This window comes from Parasteatoda tepidariorum, chromosome 9 (genome assembly GCF_982258835.1).
Source record: "Parasteatoda tepidariorum strain Cologne lab strain chromosome 9, Ptep-v5.0, whole genome shotgun sequence".
NCBI classification, from domain to species: domain Eukaryota; kingdom Metazoa; phylum Arthropoda; class Arachnida; order Araneae; family Theridiidae; genus Parasteatoda; species Parasteatoda tepidariorum.
Window position 1 is genome coordinate 95,607,419 of NC_141763.1, and position 18,068 is coordinate 95,625,486.

An 18,068-nucleotide genomic window follows, 5' to 3' on the forward strand; every position below is an offset into this window, starting at 1 on the left:
AAAACTACAAGGTTGTGGAGATAGCAATTGATAGTTCTAACCTCCCCCTTATAAAAAATAGGTCAGCTGTGGAACGCCGGTTATAAAATAAAGTAACAAATCTTTTCTAAGAAGAAAGTGTGTTTTTTTTCCTTAAATTATTCTAAATCTAAATTTTTAACAATCAATTCAACTTTTAATCAATTCAATTCAACTTTTAATCAATCAATTCAATTCAATTCAACAATTTAAAAAAAAAATTGAGATAATGACATTTTGTTTAAGCTTCTAGGCAGATTTTTGACTTAAATGACCGAATATTTTTAACTTTTTTATTTATTTTTATCTTCTATCACCCGTATCAGATCTTGAACATCTTTATTAAGGGCCCGACGTCTACTTGCAAACAGCATTTAGCGCTATAACACATAGCATTCATACGGTTACAGTTCATATGTTATCTTCTGACCTTAAATAAAAATGTGCACACTCCCCAACTCGTACAATAAATCGTCTCCCCTTCTCAGTGTAACTGTATCCGTACTTGGCTCCCAATTCTTAGTGGGATTTTCTGATGTGGTTCACCAACATCTTTAGAGCATGCGCAGTGGGGTGCCGAAATTTACCTTCCCCCGAGTCTTACTCTTGATGCTTTTTGCAAATCCTCATTGGTTAAGGGGGAGGGGCCAAAAAACTTTTCTAAGATCTACCGACGGAAGGAGAAAAATAAAAGTTTTTATTTCTCGAATCTTTCATTCGAAAAGTTTATTTACTTATTTTCCTGCGAGTGCTAATGAACATTATATAAGAAAATGCACGTGGAAATATTAGTTCAAAATTATGTTAAACAATAATTGAAAAAAAATCTAAATTTTATAGTACGTATTACCTGTTTTACGTATGTTTACGTAATCTAAATTATTTTGAAACTCCGATAATTTTTAAGTTTTTCTTTCAAATGAAAACGTCATTGTAGGAGAACTTCAGAAGCAATAGATTGGATTAAAATCAATTGATTTAGACTCTGAGTCAGGTATAGCAATATTTAATTTTTTCAATAATTTCACTAGTAGTCAGTTTTTGTAATTTATATTTCCATTGATGAAAAATAAATTGTTTGTAACAACACTTTTTGAAGAAATAAGTGTAATATTTCTAAATAGTAAAAAAAAAAAAAAAAATGACAGAAAGATTAAATGGTCTAAAATTGTTTCTTATTGTTGTCGGTGAATTTTTATAGTCCAGAAAAATTAAATAATAATTAATTAATCACATGGCCTAAAACCAAGCTTTTTCAATAAAATATGATTAATGAACGCAGTTCCGAAAATTTTTTGGTTGTTATCAGTTTAAAATTCATAAAATCTTAATTAACTTAAATTTTTTTAATGGAGACTTGTCTATTAATTTTTTCGTATAAAAAAATATATTTACCTTGTTCTTTGTCGATTACATAGATCTTTTATAAATCAAAGGATTGAAAGTAAGAATTTTTTTTTCATTTGTACATTAAGAAGTAACCGTATAATATTACTTTATTGTGAAACATTTACCATTTTACAATTCTGAAACTGTAAATAAGTTTTATTTTTTATTTTTATGATAAATTTTACGTAAAACTGTGTTCAGTTAAAGTTTGCGGTAAAATTAATAAAAGTAAAAGTAGATTTAAAATTCTAGAACAATAATAAGACATATTTTTTTGCATTATTCCTAAATAATCTCTTTGACGAAAAATTTTTAACTGGCTTTTATAGTAACAAGACAGTAAATAGAAATTTAAGAAACACAATTGTAGATGAAGTTGCTATGGTAACCGAGCAAAATTATTAATTTTACTTTTTATTCCCATAGAGTCAAAAACTAAAGCTTTGTTAATAAAATATTTTGATATCTTTCAAATGAATAATGTTTAATTTTGATGTAACCATTTATTCAAAAAAGCTAAAGGGATAATAGGGGATGCGAGCAATGAGAAAAAACTAGTATATTTAAATAAAATTTAAGTAACGCATAAAATTAGAGATTCTAATAAAAAAATCAGCAAATAAATCTAGAAAAAAATATTTATAATAAACGTTCTGGATTTAATTCCATATTACAATAAACGCAATATATTCTATTTATATATGACCATTTTGTTTTACATAAGGATATTAAAATTTTTTCGTTTTCTGATTTTAGCAGGCTGACACTTTTTAAAGTTAAAATTTTAAAATAAAGATAATTTTTAATACTTTGGGGTTAGTTACGTATTTACTTAATTTCATTTTAAGTATTATGTTTTTAAATTTTACAATATTTTAATTTAAAAAAGCAGAAAATACAGGTCTCAAGATTGAATTTTTTGTTTATTAAGAACTATTTAATTTTTATATAAAAATATTTATGATAAGTAGAAAACAGCATAGAGAAATATTGTTTACATATGTTACTTAAATATTATTCTTTTCTTTTCTATCTTATTTATTAAAGTTATTATTATATGTTTGACAATATATGAAAGTTATAATTGTTTTACCAGAAATTTGAAAGCAATTTTTTAAGTATTATTGAAATAATGTAAGGAAAAAAAATAGATTTGTCTTTTTTGAAAATGAAAAATTCGATTAAAATTTTCAAGTATCAATTACAGTATTTAATGATAGAGTTATTAATCAAATATTCACGTTAAGAATCTTTTGCAATTATTTTTATTCTTTTAACTTATTGTATACCCGATTCTGCATCGATATTTAAAAACTTGAAAAATCATCTTCCAATTTATCTAATCAGAGCAATAAATAGACCACCTCAAATTTTGGGGCCTTTGTAATTTATTAGTATACAAAATTTCCAATTCGTTAAACTTTTATAAATTAGTAAGTAAAACATCACGGAAATGAATCTTAAAAATATATTTGTTCTTCTTGAAATTTTTTTCTCTCTCATAATTTCTGCCATTAATTTATTAGACACTACCTTACAGATTTCAGACATTTTGTAGCAGTACTTTTTCTTCCCAACTTATTTTTTGTATTAATATTTTTTTATCTATCTTCACATACAAAACCTTTTATTAATTTAGAAAAAAGAGCAATAAAAAGATGTGTTAAATGTATTTGTTCCTCAGTAAAAAGTAAACTGTTAGTTTTATTTTTATTTATAATCATATATCATACATCTAACGAACAGTATCCATTATTTTAATGTCTAAAAATGAAAGAAAGAGTATTAAAAAGATGATTTAAAAATATTTGTATTTTACTGTTCACAGCATTGATTGTTCGGTTTATCTATCTTTACATAGTGATTTATTTATTAATTTTACTAAAAAATATCAATTAAAGATGGTTTAAAAATATTTTCTCTTTTCTTGAAAATCTAAGTAATACTTTTTATTGTTATTTATCCTTATATATTTATCATTTAATTTAATGCATCTATAAATTTAGCATTTAAGATGAACAAGAAGTAGAAAGATGCTTTAAAAATATTTGGACTTTACTAAAAATCATACAGATAATTGAAACTTTTTTTTTATCTAACTTCACATACTTAACATTTTATTGAATTGCTTATTAATTTAATAAAAAAAAAGAGAAGAAATATGTTTTAATTATGTCTTTTCTTCCACAAGGATTACATATTACAAACCTATTTTCTCATGTTTAAATATTTTTTTAAAATTGTCAACTATTAAAGATTCTTTAAAAAAATGTTTTATAAATACTATATATCCTTTATTACAAATCGCAATGATAATTTTCTTACGTCTATCAGCACATATTTAAAATTTATTCTGAATTGTTTATTATTTTAATGTTAAAAAAAGATAGAGCTTTAAAAAATATTTACCCTTTACTACAAATTATACTGATAATTTTTTTACATCTGTTTTTGCATATTTAAAATTTATTTTAAATTGTCTATTATTTTAATATCCATTAATTGTTTATTTTTTATAGAGTACTTAATACTTCCTTGTTAATAAAACCTAATATTCTTCAGTTAATAATATTTAAAAGTTTTGATTCATGCTTCAAATAAGTGTTGATATGTTGTTAATGTCATATTTTTTGAAAAATTAATGATAGGTACATTCATGTGTTCTTATTAATATGCAATCGAAAATTTTTTTTCCTTCGGCTATGTAAAAATTTTGAGATTTTTCTAGTTTTTTTAATTACTATCCTAAGACAAAATGTAAGCTTTTTAGAAATAGACTTTTAAATCACTCACTTTATAAATCTAATGATCCATATAACTACTCTGTAAAAATGAGTTTTTTTGAATCAAGCAAAAAAACGTGTGAAAATAGCTCTGAAACAAACATAATCGAATTTGAGCATCCCGAGTATTCATTATTGAGTATAGTTCCAGGCTCAAAACATAAATTTATTTTTAAAACTATGCTCTTTCTCGTTTAAACAACAAATTACACGAAATGAGTACATGGTAATTTCAAAATCTATTATATTTGCTTCAAAGCTATTTATGCTCAATTTTGAAAAACCTATATTTATAATGCAAAATCTAAGTATACACTACCCTAAAATACTGAAAGAGACACTTTCATTTTCAGATATTTTTATTTTAAATTTCTCAAGAAATACTCAGAGGATTATTTTGTAACTTTAGAGTTGTTTTGTTCATGAGATTTGTCAAACTTAGGAATAGGATTTAAAGTTTTCTGAGGTTTGAGGGATGGACAGTAAATAATGAAAGAAAACAAGGTTTTTTGAACACCCTATGTCATAAAATCACGCATAGAGCTTGTCACTTTTACCGATTACTTTAGCTGTTACTTATAAAGACTGCATTAAATTTCATAAACCTAACTTTGAAATTTATGGATGTATATTATGTATGGATGTATATTATGGATGTATAGATAATTATGGAAATTATTTTTTGTGTGTTACGTTTTTTGCTTATAACTTTAAAAATATTTTTCAAAAAAGGAAACAAGGATTTTGGAGCAAATAAAAATTAATTAAAATATTATTGATTTAAAATTTGAAAAAAAAATCGTTAAAAACTGCGCAAAAGTAATAGTTAAATAGTAATAGTTATAAGGACTAGTTAAAGTAATTCTTTTAGACTGCACATGTACGGAAAGTTTAAAAAATTTTTTCCTCACAATTTTGTTGTGAATCGTATTTCGTAACAAATGAAAAAAGTCTGATTTGAATATCCTAAAAATTTAAAGAGGCTCATGCAATTTTTTAAGAAGATTTTGCACTTCCTTTAAAAAAGCTCGAAATAATAAGCGGTTTTCCTTAAATATTATTTTGTATCATAAGACAAAATTTAATAACTAATGATACTACCTTAAAATAATCGTCTGGACCCCAAACTGTGAAGATATAAGGAAAGAAAAATTATGAAACAAAACATTCTTTTTTGGGGATGATCCTCTACAATTCCGATGTAATTTTAAATGATTAATAGTGCAAAATGAAATTTGCAGAATCTTTATAATTTTGAGCTTTCTTTTGAAAAATTAAAAAAATACTTAGGAAATTGCGTGAATTTCCTCAAATTTTTAAGATATTAGACAGACTTTCTCATTCGTTGCTAAATATGATTCATTTTAAAAAAGATTTTTTAAAATTTTTTTTCAGGCATGTGCAGTATAAAAGAACTACTTTAAATAATCATATTTTGCGCAATTTGTAAGGAATTTTTTCCTAATTTTTAAAAAAAAATTTTGTTATTGTATTTTACTTGTTTCAATTTAAATTTTATGGCTAAGTATGGAAAGAAAATCGCATGAACCTAAAGTAACAAAAAGTAACTCTAAGCCTTTAAACTCGAAATCTCTAAAGTAACAAAATAACCCTCCAAGTATTTCGTGAGAAATTTAAAATAATAATAAAAGCTGAAAGTGTTTCTTCTATTATAGTGTATGATAATATTTGTAAATTTGAGAACTAAGTTTACGAATGGTATTTTCATGCCTATTGATTGGGATGTATTTCGCAAAAACTAATATTTTCAGTGATTTCTTATTATTTTTATGCATTTGCTGATCACCCCTTCTTCGTACGGGATGAAAAAAATAAAGATCAATAAATCAATATCAGTGAAAACTAAGAAATCATGCACAAATCTGAAAGACATATATCAACACAATTAATTAAACTAAAACAATTTTAATTTTTTTGTAATTTTCTTTATTTGTTGCCTGTTTTGGTGTGTTTATGTGATTTGATTAAGCCAATCATGTTTTTAAAAGTTCATTCGTTCAAAATAAATATTAACTATATACAGCATCATTTCACATAATGCTGTTTATTGAAGTTAATTCCTAATAGTTAAAAATTAACATGGCCGGGATAGCCCCATAACTAATCATACCTTTGGGGGTACTGAATTGGAGATTAATCGTTCTCTGGTTCAGGTCAAAATTATGATTTGGGGATGACTGATTGGATGTATGAATGGATCCGCCCTAAAAATGGGCTGTGACGTGTGTGTGACTGAAGTAGTATTCTCGACCATAGATGGTGCCACTGAAAAATAAGCAGTGCACTCTCTGCCTTAAATCGGTTGGTTTCCCCAAACAAGCTGGCTAGTATTGGCAAGTGCCATTAGAAACAACAACAACAACAAAATATCACAATCAGCAATTCCTGGTGGCGTCATGTTATTAGATTAAACAAATCATGTGTTTAGAAGTTCATTTCTTTAAAAGAATGGTGATTATATATGGTATCATTTGACATAATTCTATTTTTTGAGTTCAACTCCTGATATTAAAAAATTTTCAAAATCAAAGATTTTTTTCTACCCATATCCACTTACTTGGGCCGTAAAAGCCTTTTTTCACAGAGGTATCTTAATACCAGTGTTATTATATTTACTTACTGAATTTTATTATACTTATTACTTACTGTAAAACACTAATTCACATAATAGCAGTAGTACCGATTACAAAAATTAATTAAGCATCATTGGCGTGAACTATAATGGGAATATTTGTTATGGTTTTTCTAGATGAAAATGTACATATTCTTCATTAATTTAAGATTTTATTAAATTTTTTTATTATTTCAATTTAAGTTTTTATTACAAAAATTAGCTAATTATTATTCTCGAAAATAATAAGTAACGACACTAATATTTTTGGCGAACAACTAATATTGGCACTTATTTTAAATACCGTAAGAAATCACCAAACTATTATGGATTTCAGTTATGTTTAGTTAAATGTTGTATTAAATACTTCTGGTATTGACGATTTAAGTACTGTGATAATGAGGACCTGTTTCACCAAAATGAAAAATATGGGTACTGTGGATATAGATTTTTTACCACCCTTCAGAACGGATAAATATCCAAAATATCACCATCCTACACATTCAAGGTACTTAATAAACATACTTTATTTTTAAAAAAATATTTTTTACATGTTTCGGTGCAGCTTTATGCTATTAGATTTACTATAATCCGAATTAGAAATTCAACACACTAAAAAAAAATAATATTTATTCACATAGCATCACTTAAAATGTGATATTCAAAATTTACTAAAACTTTTCCAATTATAACTACAATTTTATTTAATTATTTTTTCCAGAGTTTCCACTAATTAAGTTTGTAGAAATCCGCTATAAAAGGGCATTAATATAAGAACCTCTTGGTTTCATACACCTTTTAAAAAAACGAATTATAAACGCTGATTTTACTTGTGATAACATAGGAAACAAAAGATAATAAAACGCAAGATAAAATCTGATTTTTGATTGATTAGAACTGCTAGCTAGTAAATCATTTATATTATAAAACATATAGTAAATCTTAGAGAATATTTTTTCCTTGAAATGTAGCACGAGAACTAAAAGGGTTTTGAAGTAGACAATAAAGTCCGATGTGCGTTTGAATGTATACACCGAAGAGCCATTGCATTATGATCACCCTGCTAATGACATGTAGGACCACCTTTAGCCCTCAAAACTGCTAGCACCCGCGTGGCATTGATTCCACAAGGTGCTGATAGGTAGTCTGAGGTATCTGGTACCAAGCGCTCACCAACTGGTCCTGCAATTCCCTCACATTGCGAGGGGGTAGCGTGGCAGCACGAATTTGATTTTCCAAGTAGGACCACAAATGCTCTATTGGATTAAGGTCAGGTGAATTTGGGGGACAAGACATGACTTGAAAGTCACTGCAATGTTCCTCGAACCAATCCATGACGATTCGACCCTTATGACATGGTGCATGGTTGGTAAACACCATCTCCCGCAGGAAAAACTGTTGCCATGAATGGGTGAACCTGGTCTGCAACTATGTTCAAGCAGCTTACAGACGTCAGGGATTGTTCTATGAGGATTATGGGTCCCAATGTGCCCGATGAAAACATTGTTCCTGGGCGAGAAACCATGAAAATCTGGGCGAGACCATTGTTATAGATGGAGGGTGGTCATAATGTAATGAATCTTCGGTGTATATGTTACCGTGGATGACTGAAATCTGTTATATTCAATTTGATTATCCTTAGTGGTCGACGGATCATGGGATAGAGTCCCTTTGCCGTCAGGCTAACCATGGGTGGTTCTCGTGGTCTTCCAACGCGAATGTGGGTTAATTCCATCAAAAAGTCCTCTTCGAAGGCAAATTTCTCACAATACCGGATCCAGGAGTTCCCTTGTCTTCCAGATAAGATTCAAAATTACAAGACTAGGCAGTTGAACATTCTTAGTCGTAATCCCAAAAATTGGGTCAGCTGTTCAACAACGGTTATAAAATAAAATTTAAAAAAAAATCTATTTGATATTAATTTATTCGTTGATATCAGTATATTTATTCCATATTTAAATATCTGTGGAGGATAGATTAGGAGAAACATCAGTGTTCGGAGTACCTTTTAAATGCATTCAGGGCAGGGGCACTTGACCTTAAAAAAGCATCGTGTAGAGCAGTGGTTCCCAAACTTTTTTGACCCATGGACCCCTTTTTATAGTCCAAAATTGCCCACGGACCCCTAAGTGAAAAACTGCACTTATGTACGGATATAAAAATAACAAATTAAAAAAACAAACATTTTGTTGAGAAACTATTTGTTGAAATTATACCTTTTGTTTAAAATAAAAAAAAAATTAATGATTTGGTTGAACGCGATGAGATTTTAAGAGTGTAATTATGTCGGGATCAATGTCTGTGAGCACTAATTTCTAATAATTTATATATTTATTTTTTTCTTATGATGAGGTTCATTACGGCACTGAAACTGAGACAACAATATCCTCTTCCCAAGTTTTGTTTACACAGGAAAAGGTTTGCAACAAACGCAGCTTTACGATTTTAGTTTTGATTAAATTTAATTGTTCAGCTTGTAGTTTCAAATTAGTTTCGTTAAGTTAAGCAAATGTACTGAAAACACATTCGCTGCAGCTTGTTTTAAGTTAACCAGAACATCTCGGTATCTTCCTACCATTGCCGGAGCACCGTCAGTAGCTACAGAAATGATATCAGTCAAGGGTATAGCTTTTAATTCAGTCAATAGCGTTTCACCTTTCGTATCAGTATATATATATTCGTATCGCTTTCCAAACATTTAGCAAATAAAAATTCCTTGAAATTTTTTTTATTCTTTTACAAATCTTACGTAAGCTAAAAGTAAATGCTTCGTTTCCTGGATAAGTGGATTCGTCAAGGTGTATAGAAAATTCAGATATTTTTAAGTACTCACATTAAGAATTCTCTACCCACTGAGATATTTTGTCAATCCTTTTTTGTACATTATTATTACTCCATGGAATTCTTTTTACAATGTTGAAAGCTGATTTGTTCAACCCGGTGAGTATTATCTCACTTACAGCTAGTAAAATAAGCTCTTCAATTGTGTGAGGCTTTCCGGACATTGCAATCATGCAATATAATGCGAAACTAAGAGAAAACGTTAAATCCATCGTCACCTCGCTTTGATGTTGTCCCTTTAAGTTGTTGCAGTGACGGTGTTTTCAGATATTTTTCTGTAACTGTTTGAAGAATAGTTGAATCTTTATCTTTTTTGTCACTATGGATTTTTATCAATTGTTGTTAAGCTTGGAATGTTTCATTGAATCACTTGTTATAGTTTTATTACATAGAAGACACATAGGTAAAGTACTATTTCCTGGTGAAGAAATAAAGACATACTTCAAATATTCAACACTATATTTTCGGCGTATTTTCCTCGATTCATTCATACTGTTATCTCTTAAAAAGGGAACAAAAGATATAAGAAAATTTGTAAATCAACTGTTTAATTTGTAACAAACCACTGCTAATAATTGTAAGCACCCACCTTTATTTATAGTTTACTTAGGACGTAAAAATCTCTACTATTTTATTTATTTTAAATTCCATAATCTTAAAAACCAACCTCAATTTTATTATTTTACATTAAACCTCACGCGGACCCCCTGACGTTCTTCAGGGACCCCTAAATCAGTTTTTATCTTTCACGGACCCCCTGAATGACACCACAGACCCCTGGGGGTCCATATGGACAACTTTGGGAAACACTGGTGTAGAATATACTGGGCAAATGTATACCGGACAGTGGCACTAAGCTAGTATATATTTAAATATTATATATTTAACCTAGGTTAAATATATAATATTTAAATATACCTAGGTTAAATGTTATATATTTAACCTAGCATATATTTTGCACATTTACCAAAGCGTCTATGTGATTGCCAACATTCAGCCGCGGAAGTCAACAACTACCAATTTTGGTCTATCACTATGACATATACACTAAATTTGGTACAAATTGTTGATTTGTATAAGGTACATATACACATACGCATACACATATATACACACACGCTCTGCTTTATATATATAGTTAGAATTTCAAGTGTGTCTATATTTTATTGGTTATGCTTCGAATGATATAAATTTTTATATTTTAAGTTACATTCTAGAAAATTTGGTATTAACTTAAATATCTAGTTAACATCAAACATAATTGACGTTAAATATTAGTCTTTTTTTTAAAAAGTGCAAGAGATTTTTTTTTTATATTCACTTTTCCGTACCTTTAAAATAGTAAGTTTACTTTAGTGTTAAGAATAAAATATAAACTAAATTTTAAAACAGGCTATAAAATAGAATTCCCAGTCGAAAAAGTTTTGTTTCCGAACCAAGACACTCGTTTATAACTCTGCATTCCTATATAGATACATTTTTTTTTACCTTTTTGCCAATATTTTTTTCTTTCTAAGTAAATTGCTTGAAAAGATATTTTGAAAAATATTTCGATACAATGTTTGACTTTGAAAAATGTATTCTTTCACAGATATGCTTTGCTAAACTCCATTTTTTATATTATGCATTTCTAGAATAATCTAAAAGAGTCATTTTCACTGCGAACTTTAACACTCTCAAACAGTTTTTTACGAACTCAAAACAGATGGGAATACGTTTTACGCTGAATACTTTTATTAAGGCTGTTTTTAGTTATTTTTAGCTTCTAATAAATTCAAAAACATAGTAGATTTTTTTAAATCCTCACCTACGAAGTGTCATATTTTTTTTATTGGATTTATAAAAACGTCAGTGCAGGGCTTCTCGTACTTTCACTTCGAATTGTTTTTTCTTATTTTTAAATTGATTGCCTTGACATTTCCATATAAAAAGATCAGTATTAAATTTTTAAAAAAAAATTCAAAGTGCTCTATTTAAGTGGTAATTATTTAGTGACTTTTCATATGAGTATTGGGTTTTATGTACTAAGAAATATGCTTGATATACACTTTGAACATGTTTATTAATTAAACACACCTCTGTATTAGGTACCGAAAGCAGACAGAGGAATGTAATTTTTATGCGTAAACATATCTCTTTTGAATGGATATAGGTGTTTGATCTTTAAAATGAAAAATTAAAAGTGTTTAGTGCCTCTTAACACCGAAAATGATGTAATGAAACACCAACGTGCGGTAAATATCACAAATGTTCTATCACACATCGTTTGATGTAACGTAGTTGCAACTATTTAGTAATAGCAGAAATTGACATTCAGATGTAATTCACATAAAAATCAGTAAAGTTATTTTTATGATACAATTTACACCAAGAATTATTAATTTAAAGCATCTACACTCAACAATTCTTTAAATAAAATGAGTTAATTATCAATCTTGCAAAGAGAACATTAAAACAAATTGGAATTAGGCTTAAGAGAACAGAAATGGATAGAAATTAAATATAATTAAACTATTTAATATGATCGACAAATTCATGTAAGTATTATTATAAGTACATAATTAACTTTATTGAAAAACTATAAACATGCATGCTTGTTATAACAGTTATTTTGTTTTTATAGAATGTTTAGTAGCTTGCGAGGCCACAAGAACTCCTCCTCTAACTCGATTGTAAACAATCTAACGTTGTTCTCTGGTGATTTTCAAACGTAGCTAAAATTGGCGTTTTTGGAGTCAAAAACAATTCATGAATATTATAAACGCGTATGAGCTTAGTGTAAGCATTCACAATTCTTGGTGTATGGATTTAAATGCATCCTTTAAAGTGTAAATGAACGTTTGATTCAGTATTACATTGAAATAAAGTACTTATACACTCACGTTTGGAGTTTTTCAATACTAAATTCGGAGAGGCTTTTAACCACTGTTTTTACAGTATAGAGTACATAAATTTCAGAGATAAATTTTTGACAAATGTTCCTGATAAATTTTCAGAAATTGTTAATAATTGTTGTAATAAGCTAACCAATGAAGGAACACTTAAGCTTTGCTTGCCTTTTAAAAAATCATATTAATTTCAAAATTCGTAATTTTAATTAAATGACAGTGTCAACATATTTGTTACTAATTGCAAATTATGTAAGAAAATTGTAGAGAACTTACATAATATTGTTTTAAAGTTTTGGAGGTTCAAGTAACAAGTAGTAAGAAGACCAAGTGAAGGAACAGCTCTTACCAGTGAATGAACACCCAGTAAAAGAACACTTAATTTTGGTTATTTCTTAATGCTCTTTATGAATTTATAAGCCATACAAATATTTAAAAACAAGCCTATTCTTGAAATTATAACATATAAATACTTGGAAAATGTTAAATGTTTTTTGGTAATCATGAATTGAAAATTAAAGTGTCAACATATTACTGTTCATTCACTGGGAAATCTATGCCCAGTAAAGGAACATGCCTGTTCCCTCACTGGTTAGAAGTTGTTTTTCGTATTTTTAACATACTTTTGATGCGGAACATCGCTAGAGGTACAAGAAAATTAAAGTTTATCTTTTATTTTCATTAACTTAGAAAAAAACTCAGTAAAAGAACACTTGTTCCTTCACTGGTTTTTCATCGTTTGGTGATCCAGTGAATAAACACCCCCTTATCTCAGTACTTTATTATGCTATGATGCTTAAGAAAATAAAACTTAACTTCAATAACTATATTTTGAATTCTCTTTTTCACAGTGAGAAAAATACAACTATTACATGAGATTAATTCCACTTCAAACATATAAATACAAACACTCACCTTATAATTTTTTTCAAAGAAACAAGGTGTTGCAGAGATAATAACAAATTCAAAAATTTTTCCAGTGAAGTCTATTTGACCATGACTTCCTATTGTTTGGCAATAAGCTATTGTTACCAATCAATCAAAAGAAAAACTTTCAAATTCTTATTTTTAATCAGTATGTATGTAAATAGAGTGTTTAAGTTGAGCTAAGTTTCTCCACATAAGTTAGAATGTTAATTAACGCGAAGTTAATTAGATACAGCTCCGTTAAATTTGTTGAAAATTAATTCTTTCTCATATTCGTCTTTTACTTAACTTAGATTTATTATTTTTTGTGTATTTTATTGTAACCATGATATATATTTGTCTCGTGTACCTGGAAACTTCAATGCATAATTAGGTTGTTTATGTTCTGAGTTGACTTCGTCACTGTCTTTGTGTTAAGTAAGAAATACGTAGAGAAAAATTGAAATCTTTATGAAAGAATCGATAATGTGTCATTTAAGAGAATTGATACTTGATGGGCTTTGCCTATTCCAAATAGATTGTAAAGAACAGTTACTAACGTAAGCAAATGCCGCGTTTCAACATCCAATCAGAATCGCGATACCCACATACGTCACTTGCAAGCATCCCATTTTGAAACTTTTTGAAGTTGAGTGTTTTCAGTTTCTTCTTTTTATTTTCCCCAGCTTGCATTTCTTAAGCTTCAACATGTTATTCATAAAAATTATTTTTCATACTCTTTTTATGATTAACTTATTCATAGTTACTGTCGTAGTGGTTATTTTAATATATATATCAATGCATTGAAGAAAGAAATTTTTTTATGACGTTTTAAGAAACGTATATTGGCTGGAATAAAAAGCCAATCCAGCCAATTGGACGCCAAGACCAAGTATCAATGTAATGCAGTTTTTCAAATCCATTACTTGAAATGTTGTGGCGTTTATGAAAGTCCATCCAGAAAAAAATTGACCAATGGGTAACCACTGATCCACATTTCTCTCTCTTACGTTTACAATAAAATTAGTTTTGCAAAAAAAAATTTCATGCCTTCTTAAATTAGTTTAATTTTTTTTGTCTGTTGTTGACCCCAATGTGTTTTTTTTTCTCAGAATCTTCTATAACAGTCGTTCACACCTGTAAGTGATGATGGTTCCGGAAATGCGGAGTTGCCGTTACCAGAAGTCTTCACCCCCTCTCACTTCAACACCTCCTTTCGTCAGTAGTACCACTCAACAGTCACATTACGACATGACCTACGGACCTCCCCAGCACTTTGACTATCACAGGTCCACACAACAGTACAACAACAGATATTTCTGTAGTCAAGAGGATGCATCAGCCAACAGACCTTGCCACCAACAGAAGCAGCAGCATCCATACACTATGGAAGTCATACCAGAAGATCATTTGAACGAGAACTTTGGCTACGAAAAGAACGCAGAAAAGATTCAACGATGCCAATCATCAGAAGTATCCACTTCTTCAGATGATACAAGGTAAGATTTCATATTCCATTTCGGCCTAAATATTCTAAAAATCACCAAGCTATTTATTAAAGCCAGTGATGCTTAATTAATTCTGGTAATAGGTACTACTGTTAATCTAGTTATAGGTACTGTGATTTTGAGTATTTATTATTCTAATATAGGTTTCTATTGAAGGTAATGCAGTGCACTGTTAGAAATTTCTCAGAAACAATAGCTAAATGACAATCTATTTCATTGATATTTTACCATATTTAAACAAAAGAGTAAATTAACCATAAATAAGATGATTATGAAACTATTAACAGTCAGAAAAATCGTTTATTAACTATTTTTACCTAAAACGGATAAATAACAAGAATTTTATTGCACCATTTAGACCCACCTAATGGAGCAACTTAGTTCCTTGCAACTGTGTGCATATTATAGCCGAGAGAGCTAAACTGTCAATCTCATGACCGACAGAACGGGGGTTCGAATCCCAGCATGGACACTTAACTTCCCTTAAACACTCATGAAGAATTTTCAGTGTCCTGAATTTTCAGTGTGATATCTCCAATGCCCATTATCTAACCAGACGCCTAGCTCATGTGTCCAATAAAATGTCTTTTTTTACGGTGTTTAAACCATGGTAGCTGTAAATGGTTAAAAAAACCAGCATAGTTTTGCATTCATTATTTTATAACCATACTAGTTGTAAACGGTTTCAAAACAGTAAAGGTGAAAAATATTCTTTACCGTAAACTGTATGGTTAATCGGATGGACAGATTGCTGCCGGTTTTTTTACCATAATTTTAGAATGAAAATAATAACAGTGTAACAGTTTTTAAAAGGTCCCCAAAAACGGAATCGAACCAAATTGATCTATTAAGTTAAACTCGTAGAAAAATCAGTTCAATGCTAAATCATACATTGAATCATAATACTGTAAGTGTTCTTCAACCTTCATAGTATTTAATTGAACTAGGTTCCTATTCAAGTTATTCTATAGTGTCTTGTTGTCATGTGTTAAAAAGGAGGATTATGTTGTTCAACTATAAAGTATGCTGGTGTTGCTGAAAGTTTGAAAAATATTATGGTTCAAAAACTTTGAATTTTTTTTATGCGCTCTTAATAAGGAGTTAAATTTAATGTTTTCGTTCAGGTTGGACCATAGTATTTTTGTGCCATCAAGTTTACGAAGCACGATAATATGGTTCAACTAACTAAGTAAAGTAATAGAGTTACATTGAATTTGAAAAATATCCCGGTTTAACATGCTGTCAAATTCTTTTATTCAGTTTTAATAATGTGTAAAGTTGTACCATGTTTCTGCTTAAGTTAAATCAATCAGGTGTGAATCAAGCTTTAAGAAGTGCTATACTACGGTTCAACTTATTGCCATATTAAGTTCACAACAAACTTGAACGTTATTACTGTTCAACACCTACTAAATTTAATTAAAAAAAGTTGTTTCTGCAAAAGATAACTTCAAGCAAATTTTAGAATTTTAAAAGTATTTTTTTAATAATTTAATTTAATAAAAAAGACTTTTGAATTGTAAGGTTTACAAATTTTGCATAATTTTAAACTGTGTCATTTTAAATGCTCAAAATTCAAACATAAAAAAAAGGAACACTTTTTTGAAAAATTAAAAAAAAATTTATTGCTCAGAAACTACTCAACAAACTTTGCTCAAATTTTGATTTCCATCGTTTAAAGTTACATAGTCCGAAAAAGTATTAAACGTGGCTGTTGCTATAAAAAAACCTAAGTCCACGCAATGTTGAACGCATGCTTTATCCGATAAAAAAGCGATAATTTTCCGATATATAAAACAATATCAAGCTTGTATTTTCTGATACAGGTTGGAGCATTAATTTAGAGATAACAAGAATTTTGTATTAAAAATAAAAAAAACTTTGCGAACTTTCATAAACATCTTTCATATCTTGATTAATTTTGAAGCCAGAAATTTTTCTGTGAAGTTATAGGGAGTTAAAAAGACATTATTAATAGGTGAACAATGCTGATGCTATGGAAATGTTTGTAAATAATGTACGTAGAGTGCGTGAAAAAAAATACGGATCACCCTGAATAATTTTTTATCTAGTGATCGGATATTCAAGTTTTAGGACTCAATCTTAGTGGCTCAAGGGGGACTGCAAATATGCTAATTAATTAGTACAGACGATATTTCTAGTTACGAAATCAGACATAAAAAAGTACTTTCTTTGAATAAACAAACATCTTTTTAGACGGATTCGGATTTCTGACCTCTAAAAAATTACGGATTGCCGCAATCTGGGAAATATGGTTACAATAGTTGGAAAAAGAGAGCAGTCGAAAGTTTGGACCTCTTACTGTTAATTTTACTTTTTGCGTATTTCGCCATATCTTGCTCATAACTTTTGCACGCAATAATAAAATTTGTTTATCCAAAGATAATTCCTTGCAGAAAAATAGATTTTGGTAAAGATTTATTATTTTTAGAATTTTATTTAATAATAGTCAAAAATTTTTTAAATTGTAAGGTATAGTTTACATGCAGATTTATCTTTTAATGAATGTTGTTTTACATGACAAATTACAAAATTTGAGCGAAATCGGTTGAGCAGTTCCTGAGAAGTCGAATTTCAAAAAAGTATCCATATTCAGAGTAAGTACGCTTTTGACTCTGTCTTCCTCACTTAAAATATCGCCTACTTAATTATTTAACTTAATTATTGAGTCCTAGAGAGTCAAGATCTAATCATTCGATCAAAAGTTATTCTGGGTGATCCGTTTTTTCCTTTGCTAATTATACCCTATGAAAACTGTGGTGTAGTACCTAATCCGTAATAACTTTGGTGTTAAAAAAATCTAAAAATTGTGTGTTATTTCAAGTTAATCCCGAATAAAACATTCATACACTACACTCATTCATTAATAAAATATATAAAAAATATCCAATCTCAAACAAGGGAGAAAGCTCAGACCGAGATCAGGTGCATTGAATTATTTCCGATTCCGAAAACACCAAAGTTGTCGCAAATTAGATATCACCAGTAGTTTGTTTACATCTAATAAGAGTTGGAGTGAGTTGGTTTTCTTCCAGGCCACTATGCAATATCTACTGAGACAAAACTTCACCGGTAAAATATG

At 28.8% G+C, this 18,068-nt stretch overlaps 1 protein-coding gene across 2 annotated transcripts in view; it reads left to right on the forward strand.

Moving 5' to 3' along the window:
- Positions 1–711: 711 nt before the first annotated feature.
- nau (myogenic-determination protein nautilus) overlaps positions 712–18,068 on the forward strand; it is an 81,320-nt gene continuing 63,963 nt past the window's right edge. Inside the window, exons 1-2 of one of the 2 annotated variants that reach the window (XM_016072711.4) lie at positions 712–1,012; positions 14,570–14,956. In XM_016072711.4, the coding sequence (XP_015928197.2) occupies positions 14,604–14,956 (353 nt within the window). In that variant the 5' untranslated portion in view covers positions 712–1,012; positions 14,570–14,603. The remainder of the gene's footprint in view (positions 1,013–14,569; positions 14,957–18,068) is intronic. The other variant, XM_016072713.4, reaches the window with a different exon arrangement.